The 19884-nt window shown below is 37.1% G+C and overlaps 1 protein-coding gene across 1 annotated transcript; it reads left to right on the top strand.

The window, feature by feature from the left end:
• Nucleotides 1-4484: 4484 nt before the first annotated feature.
• On the top strand, nt 4485-16869 carry oafb (OAF homolog b). Its single transcript, XM_079871303.1, has 4 exons — nt 4485-5095; nt 9861-9995; nt 10824-11004; nt 15563-16869. The coding sequence occupies exons 1-4, from the start codon at nt 4871-4873 to the stop codon at nt 15823-15825; spliced, it is 804 nt and encodes a 267-aa protein (XP_079727429.1). The 5' UTR covers nt 4485-4870; the 3' UTR covers nt 15826-16869.
• Nucleotides 16870-19884: the final 3015 nt, after the last annotated feature.

Raw genomic sequence — 19884 nt, 5'->3', positions numbered from 1 at the left:
ATTCAAATTAGATAACTATTAAAAATTAATTTCTAGATGAGCATCTTTAAAAAGAAATGAATCCGTAAAAAAAAAAAGTGAGGCATGTTTCAAGAAAGGCCTTTACTAAGGCACATCGTCTGAGACGCCTGTTTAAAGACAGGTGTTTTTGAGGGCTGCAGGTGCGAGAGACACGTCTGTTGCTCTCTGTCCTCACTGGATCTGGATGTGACAGTTATTACACAGCTAGAGTCATTCACAGGTTTACAGCTTTACTTAAAGTCCCCCTGTGGTCAATATCAATATATACCTCATTTAAAATTTAAAACTCATTTTGATCACCAAAATGACATATTTAAAAGTTTTTTCCTGTGAAAAAAAAAAAATGTCTTAATGCCTTAAAATAGCTTGAATATAACTCTACACCCTTGCTTCATTTAATATACGCAGATACATGAATATGCTAATTAGCGTGACTGGTTACAAGGTTATTTGTGACATCAAAAACACCAGCGATTTCAAACCATGTTTTTGGGACTGTCTTTGGATCACTGCAGTTTTAAAGAGAAAATACTCAGCAATGGTGTTGACTTATGAATTTGCACATGGTTTGTCTTGAAGCATATTAAAATCACCACATAGACATAAACAACATTAAAAGCTTGATTTTCAACACATGGGGACTATAAATGCTTCTGTTATTGCCCAGCAGAGGAAGCAATTAAATACTTTTCACATACTGTACTCATGATGATGTTTCCTATTGCCTTGAAAAACAAACAAGAAATGCAATTAAATGTGTCAAAGTTGATGAGACCTGATTATACAAAAGGGTTTTTTAGACCTTAGATTTTAGGAAAAAAATGAACTAGTTAGAAAACCATCAGAAATATCGGTCCCACTTTAAGTGTCTTTGACTGTAGGCTATGTACTAAGATTTTAAAATAATCAATTGATCAATTGATGCATGTTTTACAATTTACTTGTATTTAAAAATGCTTGCATGTAATTACAACTGTAATTAATTTCTGTATTTACATCTATAATTACACTGTTGAACCATCCCTTACACCTTCACCCACCCTTAAACCTAACCATATCACCAAACCTGTCCCTAACCGTACCGGTATCTCACCTCAAGAGGATTTTTTTTTTTAGAATAGACAGCATTTGAATTGGATAAACTGAAGAATTACATTCTTCAATGAGTGATTCATGCCTTTAGTTTCAGACCACTTGTCTGAACCCCCTGCCAGCAGTTAAGGTCTCTGCTCTGAGGGGAACCTCATTTCGAATGACTCCAGAGAGTCTGGAGATTCATGAATTCATGAGGCTGTAGTGAGGGAGGGTACATATCTCCATAAACCTCACAGTTTGCAAGGGTCACAGGTCATAAGTGGCTCAGTGGGAGCACTTTACAAGCCAGGGCATGTTTTCACAGCTCTAGTTATCATGACGTTATGTTATAAATAGAGAGGTATGCCGTAGATTAATCAGATTTAACCCTTGTGTGGTGTTCATATTTTTGTTATTCAGCCAGTGTTCGTGGGTCTGGTGGACCCGCTGCATTTTGGGTTTTTTAATTCAACATAAAAAAATGAAAAAATGTATGTTAAAATACTCAACAGATGTTTACTTCATCCCAATTACAAGCAATATAAACAGCATATATGGTTAATATTTTCTCTTTACCTTTGTTAAGGCAGGGGTAGAAACACTCACTTTTGCACTCACACTCTCTCATTCTTACACACAATCTCTCTCTCACATGCATGCACACACTCATGCTATAGTGCTCATAAAAGTTGGCTTTCTGCAAAACTGGGCCCAAAAAATATATGGCCATTATTTTATCTTAGTGTTGTAACGGTTCCATTGAAGTTTAGTCAGTTTTCTGTGTTTTATCTTAAATCTTATTTTAATCAGTTTTGCTAAATCAGTTGTGTTTAATCAGTTGTGTGCTGCTGTCTTCTTACACATTATTATAGTGAATTATAGTGCATTCCATGAATGCGTGTTTAACGCAAGCTTACAAGAAGTGTTGAGAAGATCAAAAGGTGAAAGTTCAGGGTCTGTGTTCTTCTGGCATCCTGCTGCCACCCACATCTGATGTGAGGCTCAGGCCTTTTTAACACTAGAAATTCATATTTTGTTGTTGCTGATGTTAACAGGTTAGAGTCAAGTAAATATTTTTCTAGTGTGAAAAAACATTTAAAGCTGCAGTCCGTAGTTTTTCCTCTTTGTCGCCATCTCTGTTCGAAATCTGCAATTGCAGTTATTCGCGGAGTTATCAACTTTACGTGGGTTGTGCCTCGGCACGGCACAGGCTGCGCGGATGAATACAATGTTTTGAGGAGAATGTGCGGCTGTCAGTCACCGCGCCGGTGTGGATACTGTCATTCGCAATCACAGATTCTACTTTTTGGAAGTATGACCAACATAAGAATTTTCACCGGAAAATGTCATCTGAACAAGTAAGTAACATCCACTTTTGTTCTGACGAACTAAGGGGAAAAAATCATTGCAGCAAATCGCGCTGATTAAATCTAACGATCGCTTATCATATCACGTCAAACCGTGCAAATTACTTTGTTCTCAAATTGTTAATGTTAACAACATCAGCATTGCGTGAGTACATTTAATGTGTATTTGGGCTACCTGTAGTTCAGTAGCCTACTCCATAACTTTATGAATTAAGCAAACAAGTGCGCTACTGTAACATAATTGAACCAACTGAAATGTCTTACCTGTCCAGCAGAAAAAAAGCCATCTCTGTGTCCGTTTTGAACCCCTTCAAAACACAGAGTTCACACCACCTTTCAAAAGCCCTTCCAATATTATCCTTGTTTTCGCACGGGCCCGGTTGCAATCTCTTTTTTTCAGTAGCCACTCCGAAGTCTTTTGCATTTTACAACGGGTGAATCTCCAGTTGTCACTGGTGATTGTCGTTTGAACCTTTCTGGATCCGCCATCAAATAGAAAAGTTTGATTATATCAAGTGCTGTGAGAAAAGGCTATAAATCTCCACCTCCAACATCCTCACATGCAAATTCTACTAGTCTAGCCTACTAGTCGAGACTCCTTCTTTATGTGTGCAGATGTGACATAATGACGCAAAGACATGCTTGAATTTCCCGTGGAAATCCACCAGTATACCACTAGAATTAAAAACATTATTACAAGCTTACCGTTTTGAATCGAGCTAAGGCAAGCAGCTAGTTTTGAACACTGGCTGGATTAAAGATTACCAAAAAACAAAAACAAAAAAAAAAACCTTTGGTGACTTTAATGGGATAGTTCCCCAAAAAATCATGTAATTCCAAACCCAGAAGACTTTGGTTAATCTTTAAAATACAAATTACAGCATTTTTAATTAAACCTGTGAGGTTCCTGTCCATCCACTGAAAGTCCAGATAACCAAAAATTAGAAGATCCAAAAAGGTCATAAAGGCGTCGTAAAACAAATCCATATGAATCGAGCGGATTAATCCAAGTATTGTGAAGAGATATGATCATTTTTATATGGCAAACAGATTTAATTTAGGCTTTTATTTTACATCTAAACAATGACTGACACATATACATCGAGCACCAGATATGGTAAACATGGAAGCTAAAACGTGCGTGTGTGTGTGATGCACGAGCACCAACTAGGCTTGTTCTAGTGAATGATGCACGCATATGAAACGCACTGCCTTCTATGTTTACCATATGTGATGCACTCTATGTATGTATGTGTGTGAATACAACCCTACATTTTATATGTAAAATGCCTCAGTTTTGGTTAATGGAGGGACAGAAACCTAAAATATCTTAATTTGTGTTTCGAAGATTAACCAAAGTCTTATGGGTTTGGAACGACATGAGGGTGAGTAAATTATGACAGAATTAATAGTTTTTGGAGCAAGTGGTAAGTGGTTTAAAGAAATTGATAATGTCTCTTGTCTTAATGTTGGCAAGTCTGTGAATTAGATTTTTTTTTTAATCATGATTTTAATAGAAATTGGAAAATAAATTGCTATTTTAATAGATAAAATAGCTAATTACCTTGATAAAAAATAATAATTATATTATTATTAGTAAGGGTCAAGCTTCTACTGGTTATGAAATCTGCATAATGGCACTAAATGAGCCTGTTCATTAAACAAAAGCTTAACATAATGGGTAACATAAAGGAAAAAATTCAAAATTTCCTCATTGTGTCCCCTTTTTACAGGATGCTAAACTTAATAACATTACTTTAACTGATTGAACTCTGTTTAGTGTGTAATGCAAAAAAAAAAAAAAAAAAAAAAAAAATGGAATGAAAAAACTACTTTATTTAAACTAAATAAAGAAATAAAGAATACTGTTTTAAAATTATGCTTTATTACAATATAAAACAATGTGCATACAATGTGCATGCACCACATTTGTGAATCCAGTTAGAGGTGGCAAGTCTTGAAATCTGAGCCTGTGTCTTTAAGAAGTGGCCCCATGCAGTGTTGGGAGCCCGAGGCGCCTTCAGCCAAAGTAGCCTACTGAAGTTCAGAGGAAGTGACGGGAAATACAGGAGCTGTAAGAGTTACTTTTAAAAAACTATACGCAGTGAAGAATTTCTAGAAGAAACTTTTCGTTTATAATTAATTGTGTTTTCCGAATATCTAGGCAAAAAAAAAAAAAAAAGATGAAAATTATATTTTTGATAGAAGCGCAATTTGTTCGCGATCATCATCGAACTGTACACAGCCTGTAGACTAGTTTACCAACTCGCTTATTTTATTAACGGACATTACCTCTCTCTTAAACAGTAGTTTGCATTCGCTGTCCACAGTTTTGTTTAAAGTCGTTTACTTTGACGCTATGTCCCATTGTTGTGTTAAATGAGTTTGCATCCTTAGTGCCTTTTGTAATGAACGCGAGAGTGACTCTACCGGCTTCAGTCCAGATAGCGTTTGTCGTGTTTACTCTGGTATTATCGGTAAGTGTTTGCTCACAGTTGACGGTTCTTGTTCGTCTTAACGATGGTCAAATAACGGAGGAGCTGTTAGAGGCGGATAGTGAGAAGGACATTATAACAGTGGAGTTCAAGCAGGCAGACGGGACTCTCATCACATTCCTGTCTGATTTCAAGCGCGTGAGTACAAATCCAACTAAACAGAATTCAACCACAGCTGTAAATGAACTGAAAACCATGCACTATTAAATACCAGTGGAGGGGATCACTGTGTGGGAAGAAAACATGAAGTCAAGAGTGTAACAATTAGGCCTATGAGTTTTTTGGGACATGCACCATTGTAGGACCTTCTTGGAAGCACCTTGGAGTAAATACCATTCATGGTAGCCTATATGAATTTCACTTTCATGTTACATCATACTATGTATCATGTTATGCCTGTTCCATGCAAGGACCGAGGTATTTCCAAATACCATCATACATTCTAAACAACATGGTAGTACCATGATACTTTTTTGGTGGTTTTTGTAAGTGAAGCATTTTTTGTTTGTTTGTTTTAGTATCAGGGCAAACTAATTTCTAAAATCTAAAATCAGGGTAAAATCTTTAGCATCATTCTCTGTCATGGGACTGTAATATCAAAGTAGGCTATACCATAAATAGCATAACTACCATAAATATACTTTGAGAAGGTACAGTAAATGAAGAACAGTATAAACCTACAACAAACAAACACAATAAAGATGATTACCTCCATATAGGAGTATTGCACTGTCCTGAGATAATACATATAAATAATAAAAATACAAAATACTGTAATATAACATTCTCTGTCACATAAACACGTCACAGGTATAAACTACCCTTTCTAACATCCCTATATAAAAATAGATAACACTTGTCATCTTATAAAGTCATAATTAATGGTGATATTTTAGATCTTTAAAAACTGTTTCACAATTTCACACTTATAATCGAATAGAGTAAAGATAATGCGTATTTGCCGGTCTGTCCGTGCATGGGGACAGCTCCAAGCCTGGAACGTGACCCGAAGCCAGAGTACTCCCCCTATCCCAGGCTGGGATGGGAACAAATAAGTGTGAGGAGTTAGGGTGGAGGAGGGATGCTGGAAAACTGTCTTGGGACAGAGGTGAGTTGGCTCCTCGCGCTGATTGGGTTCTGAGCGTGCTTCTCCCAAACTTTGTTAATAAAACAGCATTTGTGATTCGATAGCACTCCTTGAATAATGTGGTTTGATTTGGTTAAAGAACTGAGCTTAGTCCTTTTTTACATAGTGTGATCAGATCATATTACTTTAATGAATCAGACACATGTAATTAGCTCTTTATGAATGTTATTTTAAACGTTTGAAAGAACTTTAAAGTGGCAGTGTTAGATATTGAACTCTCTAACAGATGAGTCTAATAAAATAAAATAAAAACAGTTGTTAGACTTTCATCACGCACAGCATTTTTTTTCCCCACTAGACTTAAATGTAGAGACTTTTCAGGATGGATTTTTTTCCTATTTGATTTTTTTCATCCATGGAAAGTTGGAGGCTATCGAGCTGTTATTTGCCAGAAAGTCATGCAGCCAAATTCATGATGTGGGCTGTATGGGGCAACATCAGGCATTATGCAAAGCAGACAATGCAAAACAGAGCTGGGGACTGGGTGGGAGCTGGGAATCATATAGGCTTCATAATTATATATTATACAACAATATAAATAAATTAATTGACCATATGTGGTACATTAATTAATTACACTAATTACCTTGATATGAAAGTCAATGATACGGATGCATTTGCCAAGGCAAAATAGTGATTACCTCAAAATGAGTTTCATTTGTCTAGTTTCACTTCATCTTTTTCTAAATAAATAAATTCAAAGCAGCTTTACTGAAAATCATGATGTGAATGTTTTTAATATCTTACCATCTTTCCTCGTAGTCACATTTAGCAGGTTAGAGCTGGTTGATTACATTTTGCAGCAATACAAGCAATCAAGAAGTTGAGGATAAATGCAGATCTATACTGAGGATATATGTGGGAAAAGTTAGACATACTTGTTTGTAAAGAGCTGAGCCATGATATAGTTACATTTTGCTTTGAAATAAAGATAAGAAAATTGAGATTTTCTATATAGTAGATCACTTATCCTTCTGGAAGTAGCCATCAGAAGATGGGTACACTGTGGGCATAAAGGGATGGACATGGTCAGCAACAATACTCAGCTTGGCTGTGGCATATAAACAATACTCATTTGGTACTAAGGGGACCCAAGTGTGCTGAGAAAATATATCCACACCATTACACCACCAGCAGCAGCCTGAACTGTTGATACAAGTCAGGATGGATCCATGCTTTCATGGTATTTACACCAGATTCGGCCCCCACCATCTGAATGTCGCCTCATCAGACCATGCAATAGTTTTCCAACTTTCTATTGTCCAATTTTGGTGAGCCTGTGTAAATAGTAGCCTCAGATTCCTGTTCTTATCTGACAGGACTGGCACCGGTGTGTCTTCTGCTGCTGTAGCACATCTGCTTTAAAGTTTGACGTGTTGTGCGTTCAGAGATGCTCTTCTGCAGACCTCGGTTGTAATGAGTGGTTATTTGAGTTACTGTTGCCTCAGCTCGAACTAGTCTGGCCATTCTCCTCTGACCTCTGGCATCAACAAGGCTTTTTCGCCCTCAGAACTGCCGCTCACTGGATATTTTGAAAAATGAAATTCCCAGTAGATCAGCAGTTTCTGAAATACTCAAATACTGGCACCAACAACCATGCCAAGATCAAAGTCACTTAAATCACCTTTCTTCGCCATTCGGATGTTCAGTTTGAACTTCAGCAGAGTGTCTTGACCATGTCTTCATGCCTAAACGCATGGAGTTGCTGCCATGTGATTGGCTAATTAGGTGTTTGCATTAACAAGCATTTGAACAAATGTACCTAATAAAGTGGCCGTTGAGCATATATATGTAATATATATAATCACAAAGCAATAATATAAAGTTTTTATGGAATTATAAGCTTATTCAACTTCTATTGTAAGTTTTGTTTTTAAGGAGAGACAAATCCAAATTATGATTGGTTGTTTTAATCAATATAATGTCACAGATGCTGCTGATTGAGCTTATATACTGAACCCAGAAAATTCCTTTAAGAGCTGCAGTTATGACTAATCTCAACTAGGACCCTTGATAGATGAGATGACCCACCTTCTCTATGATTTCATATCTCTCTGTAACAGAATCTACAAGATAATTTTTTAAGTTATTTTGAGCAAATGAGTCTGGCTGACATTCACATTGCTTCAGTCGTATTCAGTGTGAATGCTGTAGTGCAGTTACCCCTGGGACGGACGCAAAGAAAAGCAGTGTTGTCATGAAAGAGGCTGTATTCTTGGTTATGTGCATATGGGAGCAGTTGGTGGATCAGCTGATGCTCGGGGTCGTGGTAAGAGGTTACGCTTCAGTTGCATGTGCTCTATAGAGCTGGTCTGTTTATAGTTAGACAGGGGCCTCTGCTTTGTTTTAGTGCTCATGAAATGAAGGCTTTTAAAAATGTTTTTAATTTGGTTGCCTCTCCCTGCAGTCCAAAATTGCATTGTTCACATGCATTATTTCTCATTCGTTGTCAATGGAACTTATACTGTATACTGCAAAAATATAGTAAAATCTGAAAACTGCAAAAGACCAAGACAAAAAATATATATTTTATTTAATCAAAAATATTTGCAAAGCTAACCTTTGATGGAAGTAAAATTTTAGAAAAATAAAAGTAAATAAAATTGTGACATAATTATAAAGATAGTAGAGATCTGTTACAAGAGCTGCTATTTTGGCAAAGGGAAGGTGCACAAAGTAATACATTAAAGGGGTGCCAGTAATTGCGGCACACATTTATAAGGTTTATAAAAAAATATCTACGTTTTTCTCAGTATTTACCAAGGTTACCAGTGTTAAGGCCCGTTCACACCACGAACAATAACTATAATGATAACTTTCTCAGCATCCACACCAGCAAATTCTAAGCGCACACTGCAGTTTTGTCATCCGTCGTTTTTAATGCTCGAGCTATTTAAAGCAGGACGGATTCTGATTGGCTGTCAATGTTTTAAACGCTCATCAGATGGGAAAAAATGGCTCTAAAAAAGTGCTTCCAACGTTATTGTTTCTCTGTGCCATTATCGTTATAGCTGTCGTGTGAACTCTACTATTTTTTAATATTTAGAACAATTTTTAGAACTATGTCTTTATCGTTATCATTATAGTTATTGTCCTTGGTGTGAACTGGCCTTTAGTGGAAGACTGTATATCAGCACGGCAAAAAAATAAAAATAAATTAAAATTTTTATACTTAAAAAAAAATTTAAACTAACGTTAAGATATATTCTTATCTTACATCGGATCCCAAGTAAATTAATAGGTTTATATATTTTTACTGGACAATAATGTATGTCTGTACATATATGCCTGCCTGTTCTTCTAATTTGCATGTCCTAGAGTTTCATAGGAAAAACATCATGATAATAATATCCCCTAATTCATTGTTAAAGGATTAGTTCACCTCAGAATGTAAATTCTGTCATCATTGACTCACCCTCAAGTTGTTTCAAACCTGTATGAATTTCTTCTGCTGAACACAAAAGAAGATATTTTTAAGAATGTCGGTAACCAAACAGTTGATGTATACAGTACCATTGACTTCCATTGTGTTTTTTTCCTATTATGGAATGGGGTACAAGTACATCAACTGTCTGGTTATCTTCAAAATATCTTCTTTTGTGTTCAGCAGAAGAACTTCATACAGGTTTGAAACAATTTGAGGGTGAGTAAACGATGATAGAATTTTCATTTTGAAGTGAACTATTCCTTTAAAATCTAGGTTTGTCTTGTGACTGTGTCTATGCTCACATTTTCTTTATTGTTTTTTTCTAATAGCGTGTGAAGATCTTTCGTGCCCTGGTGCTTGGGGAGCCAGAGAAGGGCCAATCACAGTACCAGGCCCTCTGCTTCATCTTACATTTGGACCATGGAGAGCTCATCCCCAGTGAAGCCATGGCTAGACTCAGACAGGTCCAAATTTTAAAGATAAATAAAGCACCATCTGTGGCACCTTGCTGAAAAGACCAGCTTAGACTAACTCAGGTCCAGACTTAAAGGGACAGTTTATCCCCCAAAAATGAAAAAGTCTAGGGACAAGGCATTGCGCTAGCCTGGAAATCCAGACCTAAATCTAAAAGATTAATGGTCTGGGATCGGTCAATGAAAATCGGCCAGTTCGAAGGGCGGCACCAAGCATGCATTTGAAAATCTCACTGCACGCAATTGGATAACAATACGACCAATCACAACAATAAACCCCATACGCTATCAGCGGAGCTAACTGGTAGATTAGAATTCTTACCGTATCCGGTCGGCAAAACAGCAAAAACTTCCTTCTTCCAAAGGAACGATTTGAGCGCCGTCTTCTGTTTCTCTTTTAGGGAAAAAGCCAAGTCTAACTCGTTCATTGTGGCGGCCAAAGCCGTTTCAAACAACTGCTATGTTTACTAATGACTTCGACGTCACAGCGCTGTCGTCATCTGTTTAGCTCGCCTCTCGCCCGCCTATATCAGATAACCCGATGTGATTGGTGCAGCTCATATTGAGGGGCATATTTAATAAGCTCCATTGCTCGAAGCCAGAGTAACTCGCTGAGCAAATTCAACTTGTGCTCTCGCGAGAACTCTGGATTACCAGGATAGCATTGCGCAGGAATACACATTAATTTTAAAGTAAAGCCACAAGCTACACAAGTATTGGACCATTGATGGTGTATTGTTAGTACTCTTAGGTATTGTGTATTATTATCAAAGTATTAAACTTATGACCGTTCTTATGATTGTTGTTTGAACTCAACAGAAAAACCCTCATTTGGTGCGGAGTGCGGAGGAGAGACGTGGTGAGGAACAGTTCACTATGAACGCGGTGCTCAACATGAGTCGCTCCTGGCACCTCAGTACTCACATACATAATGTCTGCGGGGATGCACGGGACCTTGTGTACACACGGCAGCAAGATGTCAAACACTGGCTGGACAAAGGTTAGATGAGAGGGTTACCACTGTGTGTTCTTACACAAGTTGATGCAGTGCTGTAACTGTATGTTTTGCTGCTAAGAATTTTCAGCAATAACTGGGTCATTCTCATAAACTGTGTCATTTGTGCCTGAAAATTTCAGGAAACATTTTTCTTTCTGTAAGTTTACAGCTGAAATTTTAAGCAAATAATTATACTTGGAATAAATATCTGAGTAAGATGTGGTAATATAATTACCATATATTATTATTATTATATTATTATTTAGTGGCCAGAGAAAAATAACTCTTTCTTATGATGTTTTATAAACAAAGTTCAGGAGGAGCACGTTCAAATAATCAATCAATCAACTCGTCATCAAACAATTACCATGTCTACCCTATCAGCATGAGAGGAAGCATATATATATTCACTGTCAACTCACCTAACATTCCTTGACAGTTTTCAGCATCCCTCCACCACCCCGACTCCTCACTCTTGGCTTGTTCTTTCACAGCCAGGAATACGGGGGGAGTACTCTGGGTTCGGGCCGAATACCGAGCCTGGAGCCCTCTCCTCGGACAGCACGCCAAATACGCATTTATTCTATCTGACTTATTTGTAAGTGTGAACTCGTGAAATGGGTACAGTGCTACTCAAGAGCATGTAGCTGTAATCGCATCATTAAGGGGACGTTGTTTTGCAAGCAGTGACACAGAATTTAATACTCCAATGAATGTGCACAAAAGTTTTATTTAACTAAATCACGAACACATAACTAATCTAAACATACGCATACAGACAATCACGCATACATGGGTACATGGAGAGTGAAAATGAATGAAGGAAACCGAAACAGAAACAGGAACAGGGAAATGAGGCTTTGGAAACATCAGAGTTAGTTACTGAACTGAACCATCAGCACCTTGGTAACAAAGGGTTATACGAGCTTATACTAAATCTCTGTTTATGTACGATACTTGCACAATCCCTTAGCCGTTGAACGAACGTCCGAATATTCAGTCTCAGAGGAAAGTGGTGATGCTGCAACAGGTTCTTCCAGGTTTAATGTCTGGTACACATTGTACAATTTTGGGCTGTCCAAAGATGACCAATTGTGGTGATTTCTGTGGTAGTGGCTCCTAAACGGTGGTCCTACGTCGAACAGTGAAAGAGGTTCAAAGACGGCCATTGTCACGATCTTGCGACCAAAGATAGCTTGCGATCATTTTCTGACAGTGTCAGAAATTTAGCATGATCATCTCACAGTGTGTTTGCTGCTACGACCAACGTCTACTGACTAGCCAATAAAAATGCAACATGAAATGGCGTATTGATCAACGCGATATGGTGCTAAAACCTAAAACTACTAACCTGAAGCTCCATTTGCAAAATTGGCATTTAGCTTTTACCTAGCCATGACCACATCCATATTCTCCTCTTATTATTCTCCATATTCTCAGCGAAAGTGCCAAAGTGCAATTCATTTAGCTCTATTTGTTTACTACTAGCGCAGGCTAATGACGTTTTGTTCTTCTTTGCTAACTTGTGTCATAGCCTATGATTCAATAGGTGTCATCTTCGTACAGTCTGCATGTCATACCCAAATTTATTAGATCCATGTCGTACAGTGTGTTTTGTAATGATCTTATAGGATTGCCGAAATCGCACAGTCTGTAGCAGGCATAAGAATGAAAACGATGTTAGTCTAATCCTGTTAAGGTTAGGGAAGTTACAATAGGGCTGGTTGTAACTTGAGGCCCCTCTGGCTGCGCAGATGCTGGAGTAGAGGTCCTGCGGCCTCTCGGTCAGACCGGATGTCTCCAGTCTTTTCACATGAACAGCAAACCAGAAGTAGGAGGAAGAGAGGGAAGGTAACCGAGATAGTGCCCTTTAAAGTCCTCCTGTGGTGAAAATCATATTTTTAGTGTTGTTTATATGTCTATGTAGTGTTTTTAATGTGCTTCGAGACAAACCATGTGCAAATTCATAAGTCAACACAATTGACCTTTCGCCGAGCCCCGCCCCCCTTAGTTACTGTTGCTACGTCCGACAAACAAATGGTCAAACACGACCAGCGCGACAGATTGCCATGACGGAAAAAGGTATACCCGTGCGTGTCAGTGACCTTTTTTGGAGCAATACCTCCGCGATATCCTCCAGATTGAGGCAAAAAGGGTTACAGTATGCAGTGGAGGGATATATTATAATATAAAAATACGCAATGAAGGAGACACGACTACTATCTACGTCTCTATCGAGGCTAATGCTTACCGGTGTTCACACATCATTTGTGATTATGGCAAAGAACAAGGAAACAAGTGTTTAAAAGCATTGTAAGACACTTACTGTTGTGTTTTTGTGTGAAAGAAAAAACTGTCTCTGAAAATAAAAGTGCTGTCAGCAATAATTTCTTATGTGTGTTTTTTCGCATAACACTATGACTAAAATTTTAAATGCTGCAACACATGGGAGTTATATTCCCGATGCTGTAGTTTATTTGATCAGTCACTATATCATTAATTAAGCTTAATTTGACTTTTCAACTACAATTAGGCAGGTGAACTGAAAGCTTTTACAATCTTTTAGCTATAACTTAGGCCTATATCATTGACAAAAGTAGCCTATGTGGTGCATTTTCTTCCAAAAATGATTTTCTTTCTCAAATTCATGCTTCAAGTTGACAAAGCACAATAAACGAAATCACACAATAACTGTTTAACCAGACATAGCCTTAATTTGCATCTAAATAACTTTCATTGATTGTCTTTCATAATGCACTTACCATAATATTTATTAGGGGGACAACAGATCACAAAAATCGCGGTTGAGACCATAATATTTATTAGTGGGGCAACGGATCATAAAACTCGCGGTTCAGACAATATTATGTTTTTTGAGTTACAGATAGGAGTTTTTCAGATCAGAAAAACAAAACAAAAAAAACTTTAAGTAGCCATCGATACCACAGCCAGCAGACGTATTTATGCCTCGTAATGTTCGACACAGTTAACTGGGATTGGGGCCGTCCACACTGTTTTATCCATTGTAGGCACCGCTCACGTTGTGTTTTCGGCTTTGGGAATGGAAGAACATAACTCCTCCAGTCCAGACAATCTCTCGGGGTATGTAATGTCCGATTTACAAACGCCATGGGCGCACGCTTCACCATCTTGCTAATGTTTGTCGGACCTGCTCACATAGTAACGGTTGCTATGATGTGTGATTGGACAATGGCCGTTTTGGGGGAGGGGCCGGCGAAAGGTCAATTGCTGAGTATTTTCTCCTTAAAACTGCAGTGAAAAAAAAGACAGTCTCAGAAATGCGGCTTGAAATCACTGGTGTTACTGACGTCACAAACTACCAATCACGTCAACGTCCCGGCGTGCTTGAGCATATCATTAACAGTGAACTAGCAGGGGAGTCTCGAGAGATGCCAAGTTATCCTGGTATATTTTTTTGTTGATATGAAAAATCAGGTAGATTTAGCAATATAGCGGGAGTATGATGTTTATAACGATGTTATGATGAACTATATGCCTTTCTCCACTGACGTTCGGAGTTGTTCAAAGCGTTTCTGATGATTGTTAGAAGGCAGACTGAGATGGCAAATGGGAACATAGTGTGTGTAAAATTAGCAACACATTATTAGCTGTTTGATAACATAGTCAAGCAAAAGGCTTATAAATTTAATTACGGTTATGTGTCCGACATTGTAAAGAGCGATACCTTTGTGTAGCGTTTACCTCAGTAAGTTAGCCGAGTGAATCTGTGAGCTGGCATGAGTGGAGGCGGGGCATATTCATGGATCTGCGTATACTAAAGAAAAAAGGTTTAAATATGTAAGATGAGTTTTATGGGATAAAATGACTGACTACAGGGGGACTTTAACTTCCACAGAGGTCACACCTCTCGAGTTTGGCTTGACCCACTGAGAAAGGTGCAATTTTGAAGCGGGAATGTCGTAAACTAGGGGTGGGGGAAAAATCGATTCACATATGAATCGCGATTCTATCTTATGGCGATTAGCATCGATTCACAAATTGTAAAAATCGATATTCTAAAAAGTGTTACATTTCTTAAAATTTGCTGTACTACTTAAAGTTATTGGCACATTGAAGTGTTATTAATCACAATAAGCAGCAATTCAGCAATCCAGATCTCTTTCACAGCTTATTGCACTTGAATGGTCTAATACACAAAATTATGTCTTCACATAAACACAGTCTGTTATGTCCTACGTGAATGTAAACAGAAGAAAATCAGATGTGTAACAGTATTTTACATCTTAAGTCACCATCTTAAATGGAATTTGTTTTATAATATTGGGTTGAAATTTTATAACTTCTTTCGAAAACATTTGTACCGACCCCAAACTTTTGAACAATAGTGTATGTTTTTCTTTTTTTCAGTCTGTCAGTCAAAATGTTTTTGGGTTAAAATGAATAATTATGCACTTAACCTGCAAATACCATGACCACCCTGTATTAGATAAAGTCAACATTTTTCTGCTTTGTGCCAAGAAACTTTTTTTTTTCTGTTGCATTTGTTAAATTTTTTTACCCATTTCATTTTTCTTTACAGGGGTTGAAGGTTCAATATTTGAGGTCTTTCCCCAGAGTCTGAATGTGAGTGGCTTGCAGAGCTGCAGCTCCACAACAGACCCATGGCAGCCCTGCGCCTGCACTTACAGGTTAAACCTGGAGTGGTTCCCCTGCCAGCTGAAGTACTGCCGGGGTCAGGGGTCCAACCCCTACAAGTGTGGCATTAAGAGCTGCAGCAAAGGCTACCGGTTTGACTTCTACACACACCATAAACACCTGTGCCTTTGGGATGAGGAGACTTAGTACCACCTAAGAGAAAGGAAACTTGTTTTTTTTTTTTTTTTTTATGGGAAGCATGCTTTTGTAAGGTACACTACAACAAAGCAGAAGTTTACTTTTACCTCAAGGAACATTTCTGATAATGAGATTATCCAGATATTACTTGTGCGCTTCAAGGTATTGAAAGCAACTTTATGCATTGACTTGACTTTTATGCATTGAGTGAAAGAATGGATATTTTGAAGTGGATTGTCAAGCCATTTGTCTTTTCACATTTGGGCAATACAATGATACCTCAGGGCAGAAAATTCTGTTTTAATGATTAAGTTGTATGTTTAGTTCTGCTTTAGTTCTGCTTTCTTGTAGCTCTTGTTTTCATTCCGTTTAGTTTTTACATTGCTGACTGAATTTTTTACTTGTTAAAATATTTGAATGTTAAAGTATTAGCTTTCCATAACATTCTTTTAGTTGAGGATATAATTAGTATAAAGGAGAGTATTTTGATAAATATTCACATCCTATTGTACAAAATGTTTACAATATGAAGTCTGAATGTTGTAAAATGTTGCCTTCACTTTATGTTGTTTAATAAGCTTATGATTCTGCTTACTGCATTGTCTTGTCATGCAATAATCTGCAACAGTTTGACTGCTGCAAAATAACATTTGACTGTTTACAATATTGTCATACACGTTTTCAAAACAATTCACATTTTTGCTCTCCTGGTAAGAGTGCAAAGCTGCAACAAAAGGCCTAAGTGGTAGCTAAGACATTGTCACTGAGCATATTGTGAAGTCTATTTATTGCAAATTTATTCAGTAGATGCCAAATTTCTTATTCTCAGCTAAGTTGCCCTCTATAGCCATGACTAATTCTAATTTACATTTCAATTGCAGCTGTCTTATGAAGAGTCTTTTGCTTTGGTTTGTGATATACAACATGAAGCTTTGGTCTGGCTTTGCATTCTGAAGATATGGCCCAGTATTCTCATCTCTTGTTCTCTGCTCTCTTGTGCCTTCATCTTGATGTTGTCTGCTATTTTCTGAGATTTATATGTTTAGACCTTTTTTGTCCAGACTTTTTCTTTAATTGTAGTATGAAAATATTTTATATAGCCGCTCTGGAGAAAACTGTGATGTCATCGTCCAGCTCAGTTCAGTTCTCATATAATAGTGTCAAAGCAGGCATATCAATATTGATGAATATTAATATTGACCCTGGATCACAAAACCAGTCATAAGTCACACGGGCATATTTGTGGCAATGGCTAACAATACATTGTATGGGTCAAAATTATCGATTTTTCTTTCATGCCAAAAATCATTAGGCTATTCAGTAAAGATGATGTTCCAAGAAGATATTTTGTAAATTTCCTACCGTAAATATCTAAACATTTATTTTTGTGAGTCAATGCAGCACAATCGCGAACATAAAACTTTAAAGGAGATTTTCTCAATGGTTTGAATTTTTTTTTTTTTTTTTTGCACCCTCAGATTCCAGATTTCAAATAGTTGTATCTCGGCCAAATATTGTCCTATCCTAACATACCATACATCAATGGAAAGCTTATTTATATATATATATATATATATATATATATATATATATATATATATATAATTTGTTTGTTTTTTTACCCATGTGACTGGTTTTGTGGTCCAGGGTCACACTTAAAGGGATACTCCACTTTAAAATGAAAATTCGGTCATCATATACTCACCCTCATGTTGTTTCAAACCTGTATTAATTTCTTTCTTCTGCTGAACAGAAAGGAAGATATTTAAAAGAATGTCAGTAACCAGACAGTTTCTGGTCTCATTGACTTCCATAGTATATTTATTTCCTACTATGGAAGTCAATGGGACCAGAAACTGTCTAGTTACTGACATTCTTTTAAATATCTTCCTTTCTGTTCAGCAGAAGAAAGAAATTAATACAGGTTTGAAACAACATGAGGGTGAGTATATGATGACAGAATTTTCATTTTAAAGTGGAGTATCCCTTTAATGTTTTACTACCAAATTATGAGTAATATCGAATTAATTTAATTTACAGTGGAATGTTTTCCTTGAAATCTCATGATTTCGGGGCACATGAGTTCCTGAACATGATGCATGATGGGATATGCTTGACCTCGAATACTGTGTGGGTTTAGTGTGTCAAGGGCACTGACAGTCCTGCACTCTTAATTCCTTTTGCATGCACGTGCTCTCAAGTGGACAAGACTACAAGTGTGGGTATTTGGACCGGCCCACTCTTACTTATGCAATAAAAACCAAAAGGTCAGCTGCAAAGACACTGGTTAATAAAGTGAGATTAAATACATAAAGTACATTTTTGTAATTTTACGTTTAATTTTTGCAGGTTTGCATTTCACTGTTTTTATTCATTTTGATTATTCTGAATCTGTATTTGTGTAAGAGATGAGTAAATGCATGCTCACATTTAGTCTAGAACTATGGTAACCATGTTTACACAATGACTGTGTCCGAAAACGCATACTGTCTTGAGTAGGTACTTATTTTGAATAAGTAATTACTTCACGAGCGCTAGAAAAGTATATTCTATATGAATATGTGTAGTATGATTGTATCTGGAAGTACTACATTCGCCATGTTGTCATTATCATGTGACCTACCAGCTCACTGCCATTCATAACTTCTCTCCTCATTTCTCTCTACATGGGGACATGAGGTGTCAGTCAATAAATGAAAATGAAATTAAATAACCCACCAAGCAAAAGTTGTCATTTCACCGTCTAGGTTAACTATAGACCCGATATAGTCCGGCTATGAGTAACCCACTTCTAGCCAAAATAACCTTGATTTTTGTTACATTTCGTTTTTGCCAAAATAACTTACGAGATGTATGATATTCCATCATGTAAGTAAAGTAAACAGTGATTACAAGGTGTTTGGTTTAATTTCTTCACTCATTTCATTTCTTTATCTAATTGATGAGTTTATTCCTGAATCCTGGGCTATGGTTTAGACGTCTATTAAATTTTTTACCGACAGCCCAAATTTTGCCTTGCTTTAGTCTAGACGTCTGGGCTGTGTTGGACGGCTATTAGACGTCTTTTAAACACAAAATTACTTGCTGGGAAGTAAATGAAAAAAGTAATCTGATTACGTAACTCACGTTACTTGTAATGTGTTACCCCAAACACTGTGTACTACCCCTCACAACAAAAGAGACCTCAATATTTGTATTTACTGTACATTTATTTTATATATAGTTTTTTTAAATACAGTTTTATTTTAGTACTTTAGCACTAATTTCAGAACCCTAATTTCTTTTTCAACACTAGACTCAAAAAGGTCTTTACTTGTAACACAGGCTGCCCAATGTTCAAAACATTGCATTGTGCATTCATATCTTTAAATAAACCTTTAAAGGGGTGGTATAATGCTCTTTTCACAAGATGTAAAATAAGTCTCTGATGTCCCCAGAGTGTGTATGTGAAATTTTAGCTCAAAACACCCCACAGATATTTTTATATGTTAAAATTGTCACTTTTTAAGGGTGAGCAAAAATGCACCGTTTTTTGTGTCTGTCCCTTTAAATGCAAATGAGCTGCTGCTCCCAGCACGGGGGGCGGAGCTACAACAGCTTGTGTCCTGAAAATTTCAAAAACTTTTTCTGTTTATGTTTAAATTTATGTAGCTGATGTAGAGTTAACTATCTTCTAGTCATTGATTAGCAAATTCTGTCATGATAATCTATAAATCGCATTCCCCGGGGTGGGGTTTATGTAAATTTTAGGGTTAGTGATGTCACTAACCCGGGAGGAATGTGGTGTAGTCTCTACCAGCCGTTTGTTGTAGTCCTTAAAAAGCAATTTCTTTGAAAGAAAATATCTCCCTTTGCTTTGAACTTTGAGCATCGTAACTTTGCAGATGTTGTTTATGATCAAACAGCAACATTACACACTAACTAAAGTTAGAAAAGTGAAATCATAATCAACCACCCCTTTAACTTGGAGAACCATTGGTTCAAATACCTTAGCGTGATATACCACAGCAACACTAATTTAGATTGTCCACAAGACACTGATAGTTTCTTTGTATAGTTGTTCATACA

The sequence above is a fragment of the Squalius cephalus genome (assembly GCF_949319135.1).
Source record: "Squalius cephalus genome assembly, chromosome: 5".
Lineage (NCBI taxonomy): Eukaryota > Metazoa > Chordata > Actinopteri > Cypriniformes > Leuciscidae > Squalius > Squalius cephalus.
Note: the sequence above shows the minus strand (reverse complement) of the source record. Positions and strands in the feature narration are given on the sequence as shown.

Bases quoted from the DNA above. Each gene is read 5' to 3' on its own strand.
- oafb (XM_079871303.1), top strand. From the start codon at position 4,871: ATGAACGCGAGAGTGACTCTACCGGCTTCAGTCCAGATAGCGTTTGTC. The intron at 5,096-9,860 runs GTGAGTACAAAT...TTTTTCTAATAG, and splicing joins TCCTGTCTGATTTCAAGCGC to CGTGTGAAGATCTTTCGTGC. The intron at 11,005-15,562 runs GTTAGATGAGAG...TTTTCTTTACAG, and splicing joins CAAACACTGGCTGGACAAAG to GGGTTGAAGGTTCAATATTT.